This window comes from Myodes glareolus, chromosome 12, assembly GCF_982192425.1.
Source record: "Myodes glareolus chromosome 12, mMyoGla1.1, whole genome shotgun sequence".
Classification (NCBI taxonomy): domain Eukaryota; kingdom Metazoa; phylum Chordata; class Mammalia; order Rodentia; family Cricetidae; genus Myodes; species Myodes glareolus.
The window spans coordinates 22,768,581-22,792,854 of NC_142037.1; the positions used below are offsets into that span (position 1 = coordinate 22,768,581).

The 24,274-nt window shown below is 42.8% G+C and overlaps 1 protein-coding gene across 1 annotated transcript in view; it reads right to left on the reverse strand.

The window, feature by feature from the left end:
* Positions 1-3,923: 3,923 nt before the first annotated feature.
* The window catches only part of LOC148120211 (calcium uptake protein 2, mitochondrial-like), a 71,731-nt gene continuing 51,380 nt past the window's right edge, over positions 3,924-24,274 (reverse strand). Inside the window, 7 exon segments of the mRNA XM_087911854.1 lie at positions 3,924-4,158; positions 5,468-5,625; positions 6,023-6,131; positions 10,425-10,475; positions 10,477-10,597; positions 13,928-14,025; positions 17,359-17,424. Of these exon segments, the coding sequence (XP_087767980.1) occupies positions 4,066-4,158; positions 5,468-5,625; positions 6,023-6,131; positions 10,425-10,475; positions 10,477-10,597; positions 13,928-14,025; positions 17,359-17,424 (696 nt within the window). The 3' untranslated portion in view covers positions 3,924-4,065.

The following is a 24,274-nucleotide window of genomic DNA, read 5'->3' on the forward strand; positions in this document are numbered from 1 at the left end:
AATGTATTTTTTTGAAATTTGAAAATCTGAAAAAATTAGGAAGATAAAGATGAGAATTCCAATTCCAATCCTTTGTTTTTCCTTGCTATTTCCAAATACTGAATCTATTGATTAATCTTGTTTATATAAAAAAGAACAGCTGTATTAAGATATAATGCACACGCTTGACAGTTCACTCATTTCAAGTACACATTTAGTGGGTTTTGCTATCTGCAAATCTAAAAATTGTGATAAAATATATAACACAAAATGGAAACTTTCATCATTTACAAATGTGTGACTCAGCGATATCAGTCTTACTGTTGTGCACCCATTACTAATAGGTGTTCACAAAATTTTTCATAAACTCTAACATTCTTTAACTACAAGTGACCACTAACTGCCCACTTCACTCTTAGTTCTGGATACACGACCACTGTACATGAGTCCTTTCTGCTGGCTTTCATTTTGTGTATCTTTTCAAGATCCATCCATGGTGTACCATGTATCAGAACCTATATATGGTAGAGTAGAGTGATGTGGATTCCTCTCTGTATGCTGTGAATACCATTGGCAAATAAAGAAACTGCCTTGGCCTGTTGATAGGGCACAACTTAGGTAGGCAGGGAAAACTAAACTGAATGCTGGGAGAAGGCAGGCAGAGTCGGGAGAAGCCATGTACTCCCGTCAAAGACAGATGCCAGAACTTTACCTGGTGAATGACAGCCTTGTGGCTATACACAGATTAATGGAAATAGGTTAAATTAATATGGAAGAGCTAGCCAATACGAAACTAGAGCCAAACAGTGTTTTAATTAATATAGTTTCTGTGTGATTATTTCTGGGCTGAGTAGCTGGGACTAAACAAGTGGCCTCCTTACTACAGTGGAGTGATGTTGTACTCTATGCATAACATACATTTGTGTTTCTACTTATCTTTTGATGGACACTAGAGTGTTTCCATATATTGCCTAAATGTTTAATGATACAATGATTATCAGAGGTAAATGTTTATTTGAATTCCTAGGAGTGCTTTTTCTTTTTTTAAATTGAGAAAATGCTATCATAAGATTGGTCAATAGGCAATTCTGTAGGGGCATTTTCTGATTATCAGTGTGGGAAGGCCCAGCCCATTGGGAGTAGTGCCACCCTTGGGCAGGTGGGATAAGAAAGCAGACTGAGGAAGTCAGGAGGGGCAGTCGAGTAGGCAGCACTCCTCCATGGCCACTGGATCAGTTCCTGCCTCCAGGTCCCTGCCCTGATCTCCCTCATGATGGACTGTAGGAGAGGTGAGCTAAAAGAAATGCTTTCCTCCCCAAGTTGATCTCAGTCATGCTGTTTGTCATAGCAACAGAAAACAAACTAGAACAAAAATTGGTACCAGGATCATGGTGGGTTGCTCTGTAGACCTGACCACGTTGTTTTCAGGAGGACTGTGAAAGGAATTCGGCATTTGGGCTGGAAAACAATTCAGCGCTCACAGCTCACTGAGCTGCCATGAGCTTGGAAGATGACAGGTGTGTGTGGACATGGGATTCTCCTAGCACACTGTTGAAAAACAAACCCCTTCTTTAACTTAATGTTCTCGGTGCCTTGCTGAAAAGCACCTCATCATGTCTGTGGGCCGTGTCTACTGTATCATGTCTGTGAGACGTGTCTACTGTATGTCTGTGGGACGTGTCTACAGTATCATGTCTGTGGGACGCGTCTACTGTATCATGTCTGGGAGACGCGTCTACTGTATCATGTCTGGGAGACGCGTCTACTGTATCATGTCTGTGAGACGCGTCTACTGTATCATGTCTGTGAGACGCGTCTACTGTATCATGTCTGTGAGACGCGTCTACTGTATCATGTCTGTGGGACGCGTCTACTGTATCATGTCTGTGGGACGCGTCTACTGTATGTCTGTGAGACGCGTCTACTGTATCATGTCTGTGAGACGCGTCTACTGTATCATGTCTGTGAGACGCGTCTACTGTATCATGTCTGTGAGACGCGTCTACTGTATCATGTCTGTGAGACGCGTCTACTGTATCATGTCTGTGAGACGCGTCTACTGTATCATGTCTGTGAGACGCGTCTACTGTATCATGTCTGTGAGACGTGTCTACTGTAGTCCATTGGTCTTGCAGGCGTGTACAATCTTCTGTACTGCGACACATCATTGTCATCATGTCCTTTAGTCCCACAATGCAGGAGGCAGAGGCAGGTGAGTCTCTGAATTTAGGAACATCCTGGACTGCATATCAAGATCTAAGACAGGCAGGGTAACATAGCAAGACTGTCTCAAAACAATCCAAGTGCCAAACTACAACAAGCCCACACAAACCTCCTAACATTTTATGATTTTCGTGTTGTGGTAACACCAGATAAAGGACAGGGTGCTGGAGAGATGACCAAAAGATTAAAGCACTTGTGCTCTTGCAAAGGACCTGGGTTTTGGTTCCCAACACCCACATTGTGGCTTACAACATCCATAGGGACACACAAGGTACACACAGTTTAAGTACAATGCTTATACACACAGAATAAGACAATCTTAAGAAAAAAAAAACAGACCAAAGTAATAGTATCATCCAAGTCTAGCTTGGTGAACTAATGAGTTTATTGGGGTTACTTCAGGAAAATGGGTGAGGGGCTACTTATAGGAGTAGGGGCTTCCACATACATATACATGCTCACCTGTACACACATACATAAACATGTACATACATCTCCCCATAACATTATTTCATATTTATTTTACAGCCAACTACTTTATAGTGCTATCTTGCATGTTTCCCACAGCCCAATATATCTTCCATTATGAGACCTTGATCTTATGATCATTATGTGTGTGTGTTATTAGGAAAGTGTGGTACTCAGCTGTGTCCTGTGCAGACTGAGCCCCCAAACCTGTGTTAGGGAGAGGGTACTGTATTTCTATCTCAAAAGTATGGAAAATTTAGAAGAAGAAAGCCTATTTTTCCTGTATCAATGTCAATACTTTATCCTGCTTCCAGACAAGCCACTGTCACTCTCAGGTTATTTTCAAGGCAGAGAACACACAGCGAGGGAACAGTCACACAGGACAGGACACAGCAAGGGAACAGTCACACGGGACAGGACACAGAGAGGGAACAGTCACACAGGACAGGACACAGCGAGGGAACAGTCACACGGGACAGGACACAGAGAGGGAACAGTCACACGGGACAGGACACAGAGAGGGAACAGTCACACGGGACAGGACACAGCGAGGGAACAGCCACACGGGACAGGACACAGCGAGGGAACAGTCACACAGGACAGGACACAGAGAGGGAACAGTCACACAGAGAGGGAACAGTCACACAGGACAGGATACAGAGAGGGAACAGGCACACGGGACAGGACACAGTGAGGGAACAGTCACACGGGACAGGATACAGAGAGGGAACAGTCACACGGGACAGGATACAGAGAGGGAACAGTCACACAGGACAAGATACAGAGAGGGAACAGTCACATGGGACAGGATATGGCGAGAGAAGCCTGGAGTGAGACTTTAACTGCATTTCTTCGATAGCAAACCAGACAGCTTCTGGCGTCCATACCTGTCTTGCGAATTAAGCCCCTGTCCCTGGTGGCACTTGCTTAGTCTTTTAGAAAGCACTTCGCGTTCTCATGTCCAAGGGCTCAGCGACAGCCTTGGCCTCCAGTTTACCACAGCATCACTCTGCATACAGGCCTCTGACAATGTAGTGTGTATTTTTGTAAAGGAACACTTTCTCTTCATTTTATTATATTCTTTAATGAAAATTTACCAAGAAATTACTGAGTCAGAGCTGGCTAGATGGCTTATTAGGTAAAGGCACTTGATGCCAAAGCTCATGACCCAAGTTCAATCTCTGGGACTCCCACGGTAGGACAGAACTGGCTTCCACATGCGCACTGTGGCACAAATTTACCCCCCCCCCCCCCCAATCCCTGAACCAGAAAATGAGTACATGGCATTTTACATTACAAAGCAACTCAATGACGATTTAGAGAAAGTTAATTCTTTGAAAAAAAATGTCACAAATTCTGGCACTTCAAGCAATGTAATTGCTATGCATCTTTTCCTTAAAATGCTTGTTTCCAGGCTTCCTTGACTCCCTTAATGCTCTCCTTCTTGACGCACTTCCAGTACTCCTGCACACTCTGCTGCTGCGACACCTGTCACCGAGAGAGAGGTCAGGCACTGGAATCATGTCTCGTGGCCCTGCTCATTGCCTTCCCATACTCTCTAAAGAAAGCTGAGGGTGGGTTATGTTGCCAAATGCATGTAATGAAACCCATATTTGTTAATTTTCCCCAGATAATATGTGCTGTGGGAATTGGGATCTCCTTTCTAATTGTAAATGAATAATCTTATGTTAGGAACACAAGCATCAGTTCTCGAGCATCCCTTTTATCTGGCTCTCTTCCTAACTATCTACTTAATGTCTGTGCAGACGCTTAAAGTCAAGTTATTCTGATGCGAATTTATTTCATGAGAGTACTTCTAGTAGATCCTAATGCAGACAAAACTCTGGGCTTTCTCTGTCCCCTAGTCAGAGTGCATGTGACTAGCTGCAGCCACGACATGTACTGAGGGTTCTGCGTGCTTCATAGTTAGCTCCCTATATAGGTAATGTCGATAAATTGATCATTTTCTTCATTATACAGATCAGGTATCTGAGGAACAAACTAAGTGGTTCTTCAAGATTCATCAGTTAGCTGGGTGGCTGTGGTGCACGCCTTTAATCCCAGCACTCAGGAGGCAGAGGCAGGTGGATCTGTGAGGTCGAGGGCAGCCTGGTCTACAAGAGCGAGTTCCAGGTCAGTCTTCAAGCTACACAGAGAAACCCTGTCTTAAAAAAACAAAAACGAAAAAGATTCATCAGTTAATACATGACAGGGCAGAATTCGAATCTAATGAGTCCAAGGTCAGATCTAAAGTCAGACTCAAGGTTAGATACTAGGCTGTGATTTCTGAAATTAGATTCAGATGTATGTGCACATTCAATATACAAGTGTGCATGTATGTCCAAGTATGTGTGCATGCGTGTGCATAAGTATGTACAATGACAGAGGTCTGAGGACAGCCTTGGGTGTCAATCACTGGCCTGAAGCTCAGAAAGGAGGGTAGTCTGGCTAGCTGGCAAAACCCACAGACCCACCTATCTCTGCTCTCCAGAAGTGAGATTCTAAGCACATCTCACTGTGCCTGGCATTTACCTGGTTCTGGGGACCAAACTCAGGGTCTTATTAATGGAACCATTTCCCCAGACTCAGGTTATTCTTAAAGCAAGAAAAATGGTAAATATCATTCTTGTAAAAGACAGTTCAGGGTTTGGTTGTAGTTTAGTTTCTGTGTAAATGATAAAGATTCCATTTAACATATTTCAACTGCTCCAAATTTTAGGTTTAAAACCATTGTTACCAACATGTAAAAACACAGATTAAAAAAAAACAAAAAATAAACAAACTAAAAATCTGTTACCCATAAACCTCGATGCATCCTGTTTTTCAGTACTCCAAGAAACTCCCCATGGCTGAGGCACTCATCGCCGTCCAGGTCGAAGATCTTGAAGACGGTGTCCAGGACATTGTTTGAGAGCTCCTGTCCAGTTGCCACCTTCACAGCTCTCTTAAACTCCGCTACAAAGCAAAGCAAGAAACCGCGATCAACCAGGTAAATTAGTCTAAGTGGATTTAATCCACAGTTTCCCATTATTTGAGAAGAGTATTCAAATCACGAGTGTGCTCAAATCACGAGAGTATTCAAATCATGCATTTGGTTGAGAAATGTCATGAGGGTAAAGCAGGGCATTTCAAGTTAATCAAGGTTCCCAGTAACATATTCAATTCCATGTCCTTCCCCTTCTTGAGAATAAGAAAGTAAAAGCAGATAAAGTGACTCTTGAGTAAGCCTGCAGGGCTACGCAGGGAGAATAACAAGATCATTATCTTACTGCTAGTCACCCCCTTATGGGTATCATCCACTCGACAGTGAGACTACGTACAGACAATGAAAATGAAATGATCCGTATCTTACCCAGCCTCACGGGGCGATGAGCTAAGCTAAACATTTGCATGGCGATAGCAAAGTCTTCCAAATGCGTTGTAAAATGGCAAAATGACTTGAACTCATCCAAAGTAATGCTCTAATAAAATAAAAGGTTTTTTTAATTTTACATATACATTGAAATATTTTTTTCTTTCTTTTTTAGTTTTTCGAGACAGGGTTTCTGTGTAACAGCCCTAGCTGTCCTGGAACTAGCTCTTGTAGACCTCAAACGCACAGAGATCTGCCTTTAAAGGCGTGCGCCACCACCGCCACGCTATACATTGAAATCTTATTGATGTTAAGTCTTCTATCCTAAAGCTTATGAGCGTAGATCTTTCTAAGCAAGTTGATAAAATGTTAAAGACACAGAACAGAGTAAAATACGGAGGTAGAGGCAGGTGAATCTCTGTGAGGTTGAGGCCAGCCAAGGTCTATGGAGTAGAACTGAGATTTGAACCTTGGTCTATCTGATTTCAATATCTACGTACTTAAGAACAAACAAAACCTAAGTTTAAAAGCTACCTTTACCAGTAAAAAGAATTTGGAGAGGGAGCTGGAGATAGCTCAGCAGTTAAGAGCACTGGCTGCTCTTCTAGAGGTCCTGAGTTCAATTCCCAGCAACCACATGGTGACTCACAGCCTTCTATAGTGGGATCTGATGCCCTCTTCTGGCATAAAGTCATATATACAGGTAGAGTACTCACATAAAATTAATAAGTCTTAAATTAAAAAAAAAGAAATTGGAAAATTCTCTTCCTTCAACTGATGCTGCCTGAATTGATCTGAAACTTAGTATACCTATTGCCTTGATCTCCAGAGTAGCTGGGTTACAGGTACATGCCAGCTGAAGCAGTGGAAGTTCTGACAGAAAATTCTTATTTCTGCAGAGCCTCTCAGGACCTGCCCTCTGTCCAGATGTGGTCTGCTCAGATCCCACTACTTTCAGCCTTTGTGGGGCAATCAAAGTTGTAAAATTGTAACAAATTAAAAAAATTATTTTTCTTCTGTGTATGGGTGTTGTCTGTGTGCCACGTGCATGCCTGTGCCCATGGCAGGCAGGACAGGCATTAGGTCCCCTGGATGAAGTTCCAGACAGTTGGGAGCCACCATGTGGGTGCTGTAATCAAACTGGGTCTTCTGCAAGAGCAGCAGTGTTCTTAACGTGAGCCATCCCTCCAGTCCCAACAAAAGAACTATAAAGAATATATGACCAAGGTGAAAAAATGCCAGCAGTGTGAAGGGTAACAAGCCTTCCTTCCTCCTCCCATCCCTCTTCTGACCTCACTGCAAAGGCATGGACAGCACCTGTATGCTTCCAGAAATACACAGCTCATATAAAAGCGGCTGTGCGCCCACACACCACAAACTGCCTGACTCGGAACACCCTCTCCACGTATTTCTGCACTCTGCTTTCTTTTTCCCCACAGTGAATTTGTCCGCGCAGTTGTGGATCAAGTATCATTTCTCTGTATATCGTATCATGATCTTAAAACAGGCATGGAGTGCCGCCATTCCAATGCCCACTTCTCTTCTCTTTTCAGCAGGCTGCGGTGTCAACTCAGGACCTTGTGCATGCTAGGTTTTTCTACAGGTGGAAATGGCATCTCATTACCACCTGAACTTGTGCATCTTCAAAATGAGGTTTCACACTGTTCATTTGTGATTTCTCTTCTTGTGACTGTATGTCCTGTCCTGGTGAGGGTTATCATTGCTGTGATGAAACACCGTGACCAAAGCAGCTTGGGGAGGAAAGGTCTACTTGGCTGACACTTCCACACTGTTCACCATCAGAGGAGGTCAGGACAGGAACTCAAGCAGGGCAGGAACCTGGAGGAAGAAGCTGATGCAGAGGCCATGGAGGGGTGCTGCTAACTGGCTTGCTCCTTATGGCTTGTTCAGCCTGCTTTTTTATAGAACCCAGGACCACAGCCCAGGAGTGGCCCTACCCACACGGGCAACCTGAATACACAGTTTTCCTCAGACAGAGGACTACTTTGCTGCTGCCAGTATAATGAAAACAAGGCCTCCTCCTGCAGCAAAGGTCAGGAAACTGCTTCCTGCCTGGTGGGAAGGACTGATTTGTTTGGCTGTGTATGGTCTCTCACACAGCAGCTCCCTCAGGGACTCTCAGAATCACTGTTACTGGCCTTGGGTGGCAAGGGGAAACCAGCACAAACAGGATGTTCACGCTTTTGCTATGAGTAACATTGTTTTTTTTTTTGTATCTGACTCAATAATCTTGAATCTTCTGTGAGCACCCACTCCGTTGTGCAGGGTAGTGTAGAAACGTAAGCATTCAGGTACTCTGTACTAGCTGACAGCCTGCTCTTTAAATCCTCAGATCCTCCTAGTGTTTGAGAAGATTCCACCATGTGCTCATTAGCTTCACCTGCCAAACTGACCAGCCCAGGAGGACATTATATGTAAACATTTTAATTTCCTAGTCAAAACTAGGGCCAGCTCTAAAATTAGATGTTTCCTTTGTATCTAATCAGGGTTGTAAACATTTCCTTCTGTTTAAAAAAGTTTTCCAATTTTTTGGTTTTTTGAGACAGGGTTTCTCTTCGTAACCCTGGCTGTCCTGGAATTCCCTTATAAACCAGGTTGGCCTTAAACTCAAGATCTATCTTCCTTGGCCTCTGGATTCCTGGGACTAAAGGCATGCACCATCATTATAAACATTTCTTCATTTTAAAGATGAAATTCACTTGTAATTATGTATTTCCATTTCAATTATCAATTGTATTGCCTCTCTGGCCATGCTGGCACACTGAGGAAGGGGAATTACAAATTCAAGGCCTACTGGACAATGTTATGAGAGGAGGAAAAGGATCACTCATATATTCATTGTTTTTTCTTTCTTTAATGACACAGTTTTTCTATGTAGCTCTGGCTGTCCTGGAACTCAGTTTGTAGCCCAGGCTGGTCTGGATCTCAGAGAGCTCTGCCCGCCTCTGCCTCTTGAGTGCTGGGATTAAAGGTGTGCGCCGCCATGCCTGGCTGGATCACTCATATTTTCTCTTTTCCCTTTTGCTAGAAATCACTTTTAAAGGTTGGGGAGATGGCCTAACAGTTAATATCAGCTGCTCTTGCATAGGACCGGAATTTCATTCCCAACACTTACACAGAGTGGGTTGCAATCTCCTGTAACTCCAGTTCCAGGGGATCTGACACCTGGCCTCTGTGAGCATTTGCACACATGTGATTCACACATACAAACACACGCACTAACATGGATACACATTAGAAAAAAAGAGAGAATCTGGGCGATGGTGGCTCACGCCTTTAATCCCAACACTTGGGAGGCAGAGGCAGGCAGATCTCTGTGAATTCGAGGCCAGCCTGGCAAACGGACTGAAGAGATGGCTCAGTGGGTGGAAGCATGTTTTGCTCTTGCAGAGGACCTGAGTTCAATTCCTAGCACCCACATCAGGCAGCTTACACTGCTTGTAACTCCAGCTCCAGGGGATGGCCCCAACCTCAGATATACACATATACAGACATATACACATGTACATGTAAATAAATAATAATAAAAAATTAAGAAAACCAAACAATCCCTTGAAATCTCACTACAGGACAGACGGTTGAATGAGAAGGGCACCCACGGCTCCAGCTCATGCTCGCCCACCTGGTTCCCCGTTGGCAGAACTGTGTGAGCAGAGTTAGGAGGTGTGGCCTTGTTGGAGGAAGTATGTGACACTTTGAAGTTTCAAAAGACTTGAGTCATTCATTCCCAGTCAGTCTGTTTCTCCCCCCGCCCACCTCTCTGCCTCCAACTTGTGGATGTGAGCGCTCAGCTGTCCCTGCCACCTTGCCTTTGCTCTGTTGCCATGATGTCTAAGCCTGCACCTGTAAACCCAAGGTAAATGTTTCCCTCTGGAATTGCCTTAGTCATGGCATTACGGCAACAGAAAGTCACTCAGACGGTGAGTCTGGTGGCCATCACTTTGAAGCTCACACACAAATCTCATTTCCTGTGAAAATGTGTACATGGGACAGTTACTTCTAATATGTTAATGACACAGCAGCATTTCATTGAATTCAATTTTTTCCTGATGGTTTTCAAGTGGGCTCTGTTGGGCTCGCTAAGTACACAGTCAAATCCTATGTAAACAGAGACAACCATGGTCTTCTTCCCAAACAGCTTTGCTTATTTCCTCTGGCTAAGCTCTCCAGAGCAGCCGTCAGCACTGGGTAGAGCCTTGTCCCACGGTGGAGCTGCACCTCACAGGGGCTGTGCTGTGTTGGAGGCAGCTCAAGACAGCGAGCTACTACTAGGGAAGTGTCCTTGCCCTAGTTGCATCAGTTCATTTACAAGTCACTAGGTCCTATGAAATTTCCAGTCTGTTTCATGTCTCTCAAATGTGTAAAGAAAAGGCATACCGACCTCTCCCACCGACAGCTTTTCTCTCACGTTTTTCCAGTAGATGTCTTTATTTTTCAGTGTTAGTGAAGAAAAGGAGCCACTCTGCAAAATCCTCCTTCCTCATGAAGTTCAGACCCTTAGAAAACTGAAGGAATTCCATTTCTTGAACTTCCGTTTGTAAATTTTCCATAAATCTAAAGAGTAAAGTGCGAAAGTGGTATAAGCAGCGAGTGGCGTCCCCCTTAATACTGGAAGTGGGGCTGCGAGGCAGCCCCTCCTCCCAACTGCTGGCCTCTGGTGGGTGAGCAGAAGGAAGTCAGGGCTGTGTCAGGGCGTGCAGAGAGCAGCCAGAGGCTGGTCAAGTCCAATAGTCCAGCAGGTCTGTGCAGACTCCACCTGGCACCCAAAGCTGCCATCGGTGTGAAGGCGGAAAAGCTATGCCCACTGCTGCTTTAACAGATCCACAGAAAAGAGCATCTCGTGGACGGCATTTTCCCGATGCAGAAACATCAGTAGCCAGAAAAATTAAAGTGCAGGGGAGGACATTCCTTTTAGCTTAATAATTAATGGACACCAACATAGAAACAACGACTTAGGTCTACATGAAATTATCTGCAGCTTTTGGGGCAACAGTGTGAATCTATGTGACACAACACACTTTTTTTTTTTTTTTTTTAAAAAAAAATAAAACCAGCATCTTACTTTGAGCAAAGTCACATTGATAGCTGTCAGAATAAACTTTTACTTTCTTGAACAAGAAACTAGAAAAATTGCACTAGGGTTTATTACTTGAGTAATGTCAAAGCCATTATGAGCATCCTATGCGTTCATGTGTTGCAATCTCCTTTAAATAAATTTTACCTTTTGTGTGCCATAATACAGTTTAAAACCGGTAGAATATATACATTGGATGAAAAAGATATATACACGGGATAAAGAAATATACAGTCAGGCTAGTGGGAGAAAACCACCATTGTTAATAGCTTGCTTTAGGGTCTGCATTTCTCCCATAAACTCCCAAGTGTAGAGGGGAGAATGGGCATAGGTGTCTATCTCTGCGATGAGCGCCTGTCACCCTCAACATTTGCTGAATGTACCGGATGCACAGATTTTTGATGCTATGTTTCTTTCTGGGTCAAAGCAGAATTTTGTCTAAAACTGAATGCATTTTGGGTTGTGGGTTGAACTAATCGACAGAGATATTTTACTGATATATTTTGCATTTTATTTTACTCAATTTTATTGTATTGTGTACTATGATAATATTCAATGATTTTTTTTGTGTTAGCGTGTTCATGTGTTTTAGTGTGTGTGTTAGTGCATGTATATGGATGTATGCATGGCTATGTGTGTATGGGGGCATATGTAGGTGTGTGTAGGTGTTAGTGTGCGTGTATGGGTGCATGTGTGTATGCTGGTGTATGTGTGTTTCAATGCTTGCGAAGGCTACAGATTAAAGCCTGTTATCTTCCTCTATCACTTTTCCACCTTATTTTGTGAGACAGGGTCTGCCATTGCCGATCCAGTGGATCTGTCTGACCAGTGAGCTCCAGGGATCCTTCTGCTTCCGCCTCCATAGCACTGGTGTTCCAGGCATGTGCCGCCATGTCTGTTTTTCATAGAGTTGCTGGCAAACAAACTCAGGTCCTCGTGTTTATAGAACAAGCACTTACCTGGCTGAGTGCTCACCGCCCCTTGACTGATTTGCATCAGGGTTATTAGAGAATGCTTTACTTGTAGATGAGTCTGTAGGGAGCGAAGAGGCGAGCACAACAGCTGCGTTGTTCTTTTCACCTTCTGAGACAGGCGGGAAGAGGGTAAGAGACTGGGGGGCTGACCAGGGAGACGGAGCAAGGGGCAAAGAAGTGTGCTGGACTGCCGCAGCACTGGAGGACCGGGGACCAAGAGGGCACGAGGGGATTCACAGAAGTGAGAGAAAAGCAGAGGTGACGCCTCATTCTGAACAGCGCTGGCTACCAGCCATGAAAGGGAAGAACACACCTCTCTTTTCACACGGCAGCTTCTTTGCAATGCAAACCCATCTATCTTCATGGGCTACACGCCTTTCCCCGGGTCTCTCTTTTATCTAATCCTAACTTCCCACGTGGGGTAAAATCTCTTCATGGACAGAAGCGTTCAGTGCAATGCATCTGAATGGCGTTCATGTTTCCCACATAGCTTGTAAAAAGGATTACGCTTAGTGTTTGAGACACAACAGCACATGGTGTATATGTGTATACAGACTTAGCAAATCTTAGCAGAAATGCAGGGAGCTGAGGAAGTTGCAGGCCCCCTGCTTTCCATATCAGGATTTTTTTTTCTGGTGTTCTGATCTGCTACTTTCTAGTACCTATTTAGAAACCGTGTTCCAGAGAGTTCTCCAGGGAGGCCCAGGGAGGAGGTAAGCAAGGACTACAGTAACCAGATACTCTAATTTTACGAAGAAACAAGTTCAGGGAAGTATGTTCATGACGCTTTATCTGAGACATGGAACCGTCTGCTTCCTACCGCACTGCTTTCACAATACAGCTGTCGGTCGTGCGGATTTATGCTGGACCTCTGCAGAAGAGGCCTGTATAGACCAGAGCTGAGTCTTCACATCTCAGGACAGGATCAGTGCACAGTAAGTCTGGCTGAGATGAGTCAGTACTGGTCCCAGCAGAGCTGCACTCAGGGACACAGTGCATGGCCTTGTTTTGTGTTAAACTGGGCTGCTTGTTTAGTGTTAAGAACAAAATTGCTGGGTGGTGGTGGCGCACACCTTTAATCCCAGCGCCCAGGAGGCAGAGTCAGGTGATCTCTGTGAATTCGAGGTCATCCTGGTCTACAGAGTGACAGCCAGAAGCACACAAAGAAACCTTGTCTCAAAAAACCAAAACAAAAAACTCAAAGTGATGCTTGGGGCATGTCTCTTATTTGCCAGTATCAAGTAACCAAAAATAACTATTACATTTTATAGCCAGACATTATTTTTTAAAAACAGGCTAGAATATTTAAGAATAGTAACTTTATGTTTTATAGGTTAAATTTTCAGTGATAAATACCTTAAAGAACCATAGAGAGTATTAGGTCTAGAGCAGTGGTTCTCAGCTTTCCTAACGCAGTGACCCTTAATACCTTCATGTTGTATGTTGTGGTGACCCCAACCATAACATTACTTCATTGCTACTTCATAACTGTGATTTTGCTACTGCTATGAATCACAATGTAAGTATTCTGGAGATAAGAGGTTTGCCAAAGGGGTCAGAAGCTGACAACTGCCGCCGTACAGTTCTAGGAAATGAGGATATTCAGTTTCTTCCCTTCTTCCCCTCTCTCTTTTCTTTTCTCGGCTTTTTGAGACACGGTTTCTCTGTGTAGCCCTGACTATCCTGGAATTCATTTTGTAGATGAGGCTGGTCTCGAACTCACAGAGATCTGCCTGCCTATGCCTCCTGAGTGCTGGGATTAAAGATGTGTCTCATCATCGCCTGGACAGTTTCTTCATTTCTTACATATAACATTTCCCCAAATTTTATGTTTACCTTTGAAATTCTTTATAATGAAGCTTTTTTTCTCCCTTTTTCCCAAAGAAACGCACTTGAAGGGTTGTGTTAATCCCAGGCTCTTTCACTGCTGGTTCCTATAAAGAAGCACAGAAAGAAACCTGTGAGTGGGAGCTTGGGGAAATGTCCGCGAGTGTGCCCTGTAGGTCGTGAAGGCAATGAGGGCAGTCACTCCTGCCTACGACCTTGGCTAACAGGACTCCCCCCAACTTCCACTAACCTCCTCTGTGATGAAACTCTACAGAAACTAAGAACAGAAGGGACACTCCCTAAGAGGACAAACCTACAGTTGAAACTGGGGAAGTTGAAAGTCTAGAGGGTCCAGGGTGGGACTCCTCACATTCAGTACAGCTGGGTTACAGGTGCGTGCTGCCACGCTGCACTAGTGGGCCAAGTTCCTCCTAGCGCTCCTTGAAGCGCTCTGACACTGCCTCCCAGAGGCTCTCTGCAGCCCGCACCACACTGGCCTGGAGTCCAGTGCCCAGTGATCCTTCCAGCTCCACCCTACTCTGCTGTCCTCACTGCCAACTTCTCCCTGCACAGAGTGGCAGTCCAGACCGGGCCACTGCTGAACTACAGCCAGCAGCACAGACTTACTTTTCTCCAGAACCTTCTGTCTAAAACAGGGGCTGCGTAACTCAAACAACTGGAGGCCTGCAGCTCCCGGGCACTCTTGGCAAAGGCCTCATCTGCCCCGGGCCCACAGACACCATTATCTGTGTCTATTCCACTCAGTTGGCTATGACTAGAAGTTTTTATTTTTAGATTCAGATTTCCACAGTCCTAAGGTTCTACATGTCTAGTGAAGCATAGGGTGTCTGCCTCAGGATTACAGAACGAGGGGACAAATCAGCTGCATAGCCAAATGACCCAAAATTTAAGCTCAGAAGAGGGATAGCTTCTACGTTTGACATTTACCAAACATCAGACCAAATGTCAAAGCTTTAGTAAAATTCATGGTAGCTAAAACATTTTTACTAATTCTTTGAGAATTTCATACAATGTATTTTGATTATATTTACCAACTTTTCCCCTTAATTTTGATTTGGTAATTTTGTTTTTCTAATTAGATTTAGATTGAAGTCTTGCTCTGAGCATAGAATTAAATGAAGTTAGGTTTCACACCACATCTGCTTTAAAGTCCCTGGTTAGGAGACTCTGGTTTCCCTTTAGAAGTCCACTGTAACGTTTATTCTTTTGAGACAGGTTTGCAGTAGCAAGGAGGACCGTGCTCTCCTGGATGGGGCTGCATATCTGCCTGACAGAACCCAGGACGCTGAGGATGCCCTGTAAACACCACCACTGAGAGCACTGTCAGTCTCCCTGCCCAGTTCCCCTCTTGAAAGATCTATTTATGTATGTGGTTGTTCTGTCTACATGGATGTCTGTGCACCAGAAGAGGCACTGGATCCCGTAGGCCTAGATTTATAGATAGCTGTGAGCTGCCATGTGGGTGCTAGAAATTGAACTCAGGATCTCTGGAAGCTCAGTCAATACTTTTTTAAAAAATAATTTATTCTCATTTTATGTCCATTGCTGTTTTGCCTACATGTATCTCTGTGTGTGGGTATCAGATCTTGGAGTTACAGACAGTTATTAGCTATCATGAGGATACTGGGAATTGAACCTGGATCCTCTGGAAGAACAGTCAGTTCTCTTAACCACTGAGCCATCTCTCCAGCCCCCTCAGTCAATACTCTTAACTACTGAGCCCTCCTCTTGCTTTTTCTTGAGGTAAAGATCTTGCCATAGCCCAACTTGGCCTTGAAGCTGTAATTCTACCTCAGAGCCCCAGATTCTGAGGTTTAAGGAGTACAGCACTGTTTTAACAATTTAAACATACTTTGCTCTAAGCAAACAAATATTTCTAAGTTTTCATTTTTGTTTCAGGGAATGTCTCATTCATGTATTAATACACACCTGCCATTGTGTATGTGTGGTGTGCATGTGTATCGTTCATTCACATGTGGGCACAGGTGTCTTTGCTGGTGCACACATGTGAAGGCTCAAGGCTGATGCAGTTCCTTTGGATTGCTCGCCCTTGCAGTGAGGCAGGGTCTCTAACTGGCCCTACCCTGCCCTGCCAGAGCCCTGTATCTGCAAGGTTGCCGTCACTGTGGCCCTTCCACCCACACAGAGTGTATGTGAGTTGAGCTCTCCTGCTTCCACGCAATGCTTTAGACACTGAGCCATTTCTCCAGCTCTTAATTACTGTTGTTTTCAACAATGTTTGTGTGTGTGTAGGCCAGAAGACAACCCTAGGTGTCACCCTCATTGTTGTTTTTAACAGTGTTTGTATGTGTGTAGGCCAGAAGACAACCCTAGGTGTCACCCTCAGGAATATGAACACTTTTTTGGGAATCAGGTCTCTCACTGGCCCAGAGCTTACCGACTAGGTTAGGTTAGGTTAGGTAGCTTGTCAGGGAACACCAAGGATACTCTTGCCAACTTTCCCAGCATTGGAATTACAAACATACACTACCAAATCTAGCTTTTACGTGGGCTCTGGGGATTGAGTTTATGTCCTTGGGCTTTCAATGCAAATGCTTTACCAACTGGGCAGTTCTCTAGCCTGGACTAAATAAAAATAATTTTCTTCCTAAAATGACAACTGGGCATCAGGTATCCTCCCCTGCTGTGATGTCAGTGGAGGGAAGGTTGTATTTGGTTTTTGAGAGGGTATCTTTGTGTAGCTCGGGCTGCCCTTGAACTCACAGAGATCTGTCTGCCTCTGCCTTCCGAGTGCTGGGATACAGATGTGCTCTGGCAGAGGCTGCGATTTTTAAAAACTTACACATTTTGAAATAGATATGTTCTAAAGTAGAGTGATTCAGAAGTTTAAGAAAATCTTGCAAGATGGACTTAGAATCACCAGATGACAGTCAGCTGAAATGTACTGGTGCACACCACCGCTGGTACACACCACCGCTGGTACACACCACCGCTGGTACACACCACCGCTGGTACACACCACCGCTGGTACACACCACCGCTGGTACACACCACTGTTGGTATACACCCCTGGTGGGAATGGAAATAGTGACCCACATGAATACTGGTTAATACTGGTCAGCCTGTTAACCTACTCAACAGTCACACGCTCTGATCCAGCAACTCAATTTGTGGTCAGTCATCCTTAAGATATAGTCACATGCCTATAAAATAGCATAATCCTAGGATTGTTCCTTGCAGCCTTATGAACTATGAAAGACAGATATGTTAAATACTTCCCAAGAAGAGGAACGACAGCATAAATATTGTAGCCATACAACAATGTACCCTGAAGCCACAATGAGATGAGATAATGAGCTATGGAGACAGCTTAGTGTGTAGAGCACTTACCACACAGTGTGAGGACCAAAGTTCAGGTTTTACCAACACCATGTGTTTGGAAGCATTTCCTTACATACCTGGGATTCGGTCTCATTCGTCTTCACTGTCTTGAAGTCATCTTGCTTACTTATGATCTTCTGCAACTGAAAAGATTAGAGACACACACTTACAAGGCTGTCTAATGGAGAGCTGAAGTAACCTGAAGAAAGATGCTTAGCTGTTACAGGGCATCTAGCTGTCTGTGGCTGGCTGTAGGCCATGCAAGACTGCAGGATTAAGCAGGCAGAAAGGCCGCCAGGGCCACAGTTCTCTGCTTAGCAGCAGCTCCTCCAGCAGACAAGCTACGGTCTGCCTTTCACTCCTTTCGGATGGTTTCCGCTTGGGCGTGCTTCTGACACCGCTGACACTTTACAGCCACATTTCAGATGCACATCACAAACAAGGCCACTCTTCTACAAATGCTGGCCCTTTTATTTATTTGTAACATGTTGAAATACTTAAATTTTTGTTAACCATAAAACTGTTAACAGTTTCTTAAAACTGAGTATGTTAAGTAACCTACCTACGTTCCAGAGTCATTTGTACCAGTCTTCATATGGGAAGCAAATTAAAAGAAAGAATTAAAAAGAAGTGAGATGTACACACAATCTCAAACTATGGTTTAAATCAATCAGGAAACAAATCATCAGGACTTTCTTTTAAAGAATGACTTGTTAGTAACTTATAAACTGCTAACAATCTACACTTGGTGCCCTTCTATGTTTAGTTGGACAAATGGCTTATGCTGGGTGCTCTAGAGTCCTCCCTCCCGTGCTCCATGCACTCCTGGCTTCAGGGAAGAAACTGAAAGCTTGACATCAGTTTCACCTTTCATGTCTGCCATTGAAAACCCCACGGTACAGCGCCAGGGCCAATCCTCACACTCTGTATCCCTCCTTTGACCAACACCTGCACTTCTTTCATTCAGAAATGAATATAATCCAACAAAGATAAGAGCAACAGACTACCATGTAAGGAGCACTCAGTCTCTGGGAGGAGCAGCACTCTTTGGTGCTCCCTGCTTGGTTACTCTGGACAGTGCTTCAGAAAAAAATTACATACATTTAAATCCAGATCCTGGCCAGGCAGTGGTGGTACACATCTTTAATCCCAGCACTTGGGAGGCAGAGGCAGGTGGATCTCTGTGAGTTCGAGGCCAGCTTGGTCTACAAGAACTAGTTCCAGGACAGGCTCCAAATCTACAGAGAAACCCTGTCTCAAAAAACCAAAAAAACCCCCAAACAAACAAACAAAAAACAAACAAACAAAATATCCAACCAACCAAATACCAATCAAACAAACAAACCCAGATCCTAGCCTTGAACACTTGAAATTTTTTTCTCTCTGTAGTCAGCCTGTCCTTCCTGAATGTCCATGGAGGCAATTCTCTTTTTTTTTCCTCTAAATTAATTTCACCTTGTTTTTAAGTGTAACTGAATGCTGCATATTGTTCTGCATGTACCTTTTTTTTCTTTCAGCATGGTTATCTCAAGATTCATGCCTGTGGCCTGTTTGTATTCACTGCTGAGCTGTGTCACACTGACTCCAACACTTTTCAACTTATTCGTCTGCCTGTGATGAGGGATGCCCTTTTGTATGTTGTGAATGTTTTATTACCATTGGTTAATGAAGAAGCTGATTTGACCAACAGCCAGGTAGAATAGAGTCAGGTGGGAAATTCAAATATAAGGGGAAAAGGAAGTCAGAGTCAGATGCCAGTAGCCACTGGAGAAGCAAGATGTGAGGTAACAAGTCATTGTGATAAAATATAGAATAGAAATGGGTTAATTTAACTTGTAAGAGCTAGTTAATAATAAGCCTGAACTAATAGGCCAAACAGTTTGTAATTAATATTAAGCCTCAGAGTGGTTATTTTAAAAGTGGCTGTGGGACGGGCAGGACGAGAAACCTTCAGTTACTTGTCTGGTGATCCATGGCTGCAGTTTTGGGTATGAATCAAACTGTCATGACCATTTTTGTTTTGTTATTTATTTACTTATTAAAAATTTCCACCTTCTCCTCTCCTCCCATTTCTCTCCCCACCTCCAGTCCTAAGAGAAGTCAAGGTGCCCTGCCCTGCGAGAAGTCCAAGGCCCTCCCCCCTCCATCCAGGTCTAGAGGTGTGCACCCAAACAGACTAGGCTCCCAAAAAGCCAGTACATGCAGTAGAATCAAAACCCAGTGCCATTATCATTGGCTTCTCAGACAGTCCTCATTGTCAGTCACTAATGACCATTTTTGTAGAGCTCAATTTTATGGACACTGGTTTAACTTTTCCTTGGCTAGATATGCAGCAGGGAAACTGCCCTGTTTAACTTTATTTAAAACAAAACCTGTCAAACATTTCCAAAGTGAAGCAAAGGCTTGGCTGTCCTGGAACTTACTCCGTGGAACAGGTTCAGAGGACTCACAGAGGTCCACTTGCCTCTGCCACACATGTGTGGGACTAAAGACCTGCATGCATTAGTAGAATTCATCATCCTCTTCTTCTTTGTCCTGGACCTTTCTTTTTCTTCTCCTTCCCCCTTCCCCCCAAGACAGGGTTTCTCTGTGTAACAGCTCTGGTGATTCTGGAACACTTTGTAGACCAGGCTGGCCTCAAACTCAGAGATCTGCCTGCCTCTGCCTCCTGAGGACTGGGATTAAAGGTGTGCGCCACCAGGCTGGGTCAAAGAATTGAAGTTTTTATACCTCCCCAGCATTTACTGTCACAGGCCTCTTTAATGTCATTCTCTCATGACACCGTGACTTACATTTCCTTAACGAAAGGAATACTATTCCACATGCTTCTCACTCACTCATGTACTCTTTTCTTATAAAATGACTATTATACTCTTACCATTAAAAAAATTATACACCAGGCAGTGTGGCACACGTCTTTAATCCCAGAATTTGAGAGGCAGAGGCAGGAGGATTTCTAAGTTTGAGGTCAGTCTGGTCTACAGAGAGAGAGAGAGAGAGTTCCATGACAACCAGAGAAATAGTCTCAAAAAACAAAACAAAAATTACTAAGCTATAAGCTGCATTATATATATTCTATACCAATTTCTACCATGTCCATTTATTTTCTCATCATGTAGTCCAGGCTGGCCTTGGATTTGAGAGCCTCTTGCCTCAGCCTCTGGAGCATGTTGGATGAGGAAGAGCCAACAAGCAGGGCCACAGAGTTGGTCCTAGCCATACCTGCTTAACATTTAGGGAAAAAAATGGCACTCCTGGTCAGAAAATGATTAGAGATACACAATAAAGACAGATTCAGACAAAAATAAACCTCTGAATGGGTCACAGTGTGTTTAAAAAATTTATGTAGGCTTGGGAGAAACAGGAAAAAGAGTACAGACATTATAAAGAGAAGTAAATAGTTTTAAAAATAAAGCCAATTTTTAAAAAGATAGTAAAAATAATATAAAAGAGTACAATCATGGATTAAAGGAGTACAGAAAAATAAGTCACATAAAGACAGAAAATACACAGTCTAGATTATGTATGCTATTGTGTTTTCTTTGAATTTTTGCCTGTGAATGAGCCAACTACAAAGATACATTAATTTCATTGTTCAGTATGCTAAGCTAAACTACCATATATATTTTAAAAGTATCTTGACTTCAAAATTTGGATCTAAGGATATGATGCTTTGGAAAAGATGTTCTGCTTTCATTACCACAGAAGATGAGAACCTGTGGATTCTTTATAAGCTAATGTGGTTTGATGGAACAAGACCCCCTGAAAGGTCTCCATGAAGCCTAAAAATATTTCGTCTATCAAACAGCAGGAAGCAGTTTGGAGAAAATTATACCCAATTTTCCAAAATAATTATTTATAAATGTTTGTTTTCATTTAAGGTTGGATTTGATATAGAAATGAATAATTTACATTGGTATGGTCTTTGATCTATTGATACAAATTTAAGGTCAATTTTGTTATATACATACATACATACGTATATACATACATATATATATATTTCTGCTCTTGTTTAAGGTATTATGTTTATACATCTCATTTAAAAATATAATACAGAAGAGTCATTTATAAGAGTCAAACTTGCAGTCATGTTAGTTAGGTTTTCTAGATATACAGAGAAATATTTCAGTTAGATAGATATTCTTCAAACCTTTCAAGGCCTACAGAATATGGCATCTAAAATGTTTTAACAACTTAAGACTTTGCTCAACAGTGAGACATGTCTGCTTCTGGCAGCACCAATTACTTCAGAGAGGTTGATAGGCATTGAAGAAATTCGTTATAGAATTTGCCTTCAATGTGACAAAACTAGTCATTTGGGCAAGAAACTGCTTTTGCCTGGACTGCTTGATGGTATGCTGTATGAACTGAACATGCAGGGCACACAGAAAAATAGTTGCTGAACTTGCCTAAAGGTGAGATAGTTCTTTAGGGTTCCTGCTTCATGAAATAATGACCAGATATTCTGCAGGAAACAGAAGAACATGACTAACAAACTGGCAATATGGGCAGAATAGATCCCCAAATTTCCTGCTTCATGGAAAAGTCTGCTGGATACTATGGGCCTGTAGGCTGAACGAGGATGCCCCAATGGTACAGAAGAACTCTGGTTGACTGTCCAGGCATTAAGATGTCTCTGTCAATTCTAGTGTTTTGGAAGCTGCTTACAATGCACTTCCTGTTTACTTAGGTAACAGTATACACTTCTGAGGTCTTTGAAGAGCTGAAGACAGATAGTTATAATTTTCCTTAGTTATGATAAAAGATAAATTAGATATAAATTTTAGACTCACAAAGATAGGATAGATGATAAAGTATTTTCCTTAATTTGTCAAATATAAGTGGACTAAATATTATAACTATAATTCTTGCTTGATAGCTGTTTTGTATATGTAATTTTACTATGTTAAAGTTAAAAAAACTTTCCTTTTTAATTAGACAGAAAAGGGGAGATGATGTGGGATGTTCTTCTGTATAAGTATTGCTTTTATTGATTAAAGAATAAAGCTGCTTTGGCCTATGCCAGGGCAGAATATTGCCAGTCTGGACGAGATATATATAGAAAGTAGGCTTAGTCAAGGAGGTGCCATGTAGCTGCAAAAGGAGAAAGATGCCAGCGTAAAGAGAACTTTACCAGTAAGCCCGAATCTTGTAGCAATACATAGATGAACAGAAATGGGTTAATTTAAGATATAAGAGCTAGTTAGAAATATGCATGAGCCATTGGCCAAACAGCGTTGCAATAAATATAGTATCTGTGTGATTGATTCAGGTATGGGTGGCTGTGAAATGAATGAGCAGCCTTCGCTTACACAGGTGTTCTGTTAACTCACCAGTGTGGGATTTTTCTAGTTTCTTTATGTAGGCAATTACTGCCATGAACTTTCCTCTAAACACTGCTTTCATTATGTCCAATAAATTTGGGTATGTTGTGTGGTCATTTTCATTGAATTTTAGGAAGTTTTTAAGGTCTTCTTTTATTTCTTCCTTGACACATTGGTGATTCATGTGTTTATGGACTTTCTGAAATTACTGTTGCTGTTGAAATCTAATTTTAAGTCATGGTGATCTGATAAGATACATGGGGTTATTCCATTTTTTAAAAAATATGTATCTGTTAAGGTTTGCTTTGCTACCTAATATGTGGTCAATTTTTGAAAAGGTTTCATGAAGTGCTGAGAAGGTATATTCTTTTATGTTTGGATAGAATATTCTATAGATGTCTGTTAAGTCCATTTGAGTCACTACATTTGTTAGTTCCCCTATTTCTCTGTTAAGTGTCTGTCTGTTAGACCTGTCCAGTGATGAGAGTGGGGTGTTAAAGTCTATTAGTGTGTGGGATTTAAGGTATGATTTAAGCTTTAGATGTGTTTCTTTTACATACGTATTTGGGTCACAGATATTCAGCTTTGAGATTTCCTCTTGATGGATTTTTCATGTGACAAAAATGAAATGTCCTTCTTTGTCTCTTTTGATTGATTTTAGTTTGAAGTCTACTTTGTTAGATAGTAGGATAGCTATATCACCTTGTTTCTTAGGTCCATTTGATTGGAAATGGGTTATAGATGTGCATGGCCACATGTGGGTGCTGGTGCTCTGAATCCAGGCCCTCCTGCTGTGCAGAAAGTACTCCGAGCCACCGAACCATCTCCCTGGCCTACTGTCTTCATTTCTAAAAATTGACTCTTAAACAGAGCTACCACTCCTGGTCATTTTAGGTAAGACAGTCTCTGCACTTTAGCCCCGAGGGTCTGCCTGCCACGCGACAGTCTACTCAGATTTCATATCATCCACCCTTACTTCCTCACATGGCTAGATGGACACATCTACTCTGGACCATTCCTGATAACGTTAAGCACTGGGGAGTCTAGTTTTTGTGGGGCTGCACTGCTTTACAGTTCATTCTCTACTGAGGTCTTTTTCTGCTCTTCCTCTGTTCTAAGGCTTTGCAAGAGTTTCTTGCACAAAAAAAAATTCAAAGTTACGGTATGGAGCTGGGTCAAAAATTTTACTAAGTATAATTTATGTAGAATAAAATACACCTTACATGGCCATGTAACCACCAGTGATCAAGACTTGAAGAAGTATTCAGCATTTCAGACCTCTTCTCTCTCCCTTTACCCCTTCCTGGTTACAGACAACCGAGAGTCTGCTGTCCTTGAGTATGGACATGAAGAACTGTACATACACAGGATCCTACAGTCCATACTTGAGTACGGACATGAAGAACTGTACATACACAGGATCCTACAGTCCATACTTGAGTACGGACATGAAGAACTGTACATACACAGGATCCTACAGTCCATACTTTTCCCTTCATTTCACTCATCCCTCCCGCTGCTTACTTAACACTTTGTTCCTTTTTGTTGCGCAGTAGAAATCTAAGGCATAAATAACATTTATTTATCTAGTCACTTTCCACAAGCATTTTGGTTGCTCTCAGACTGGGGTTGAGTAAAGCTGCTATGCATATTTATATTTAGGTCC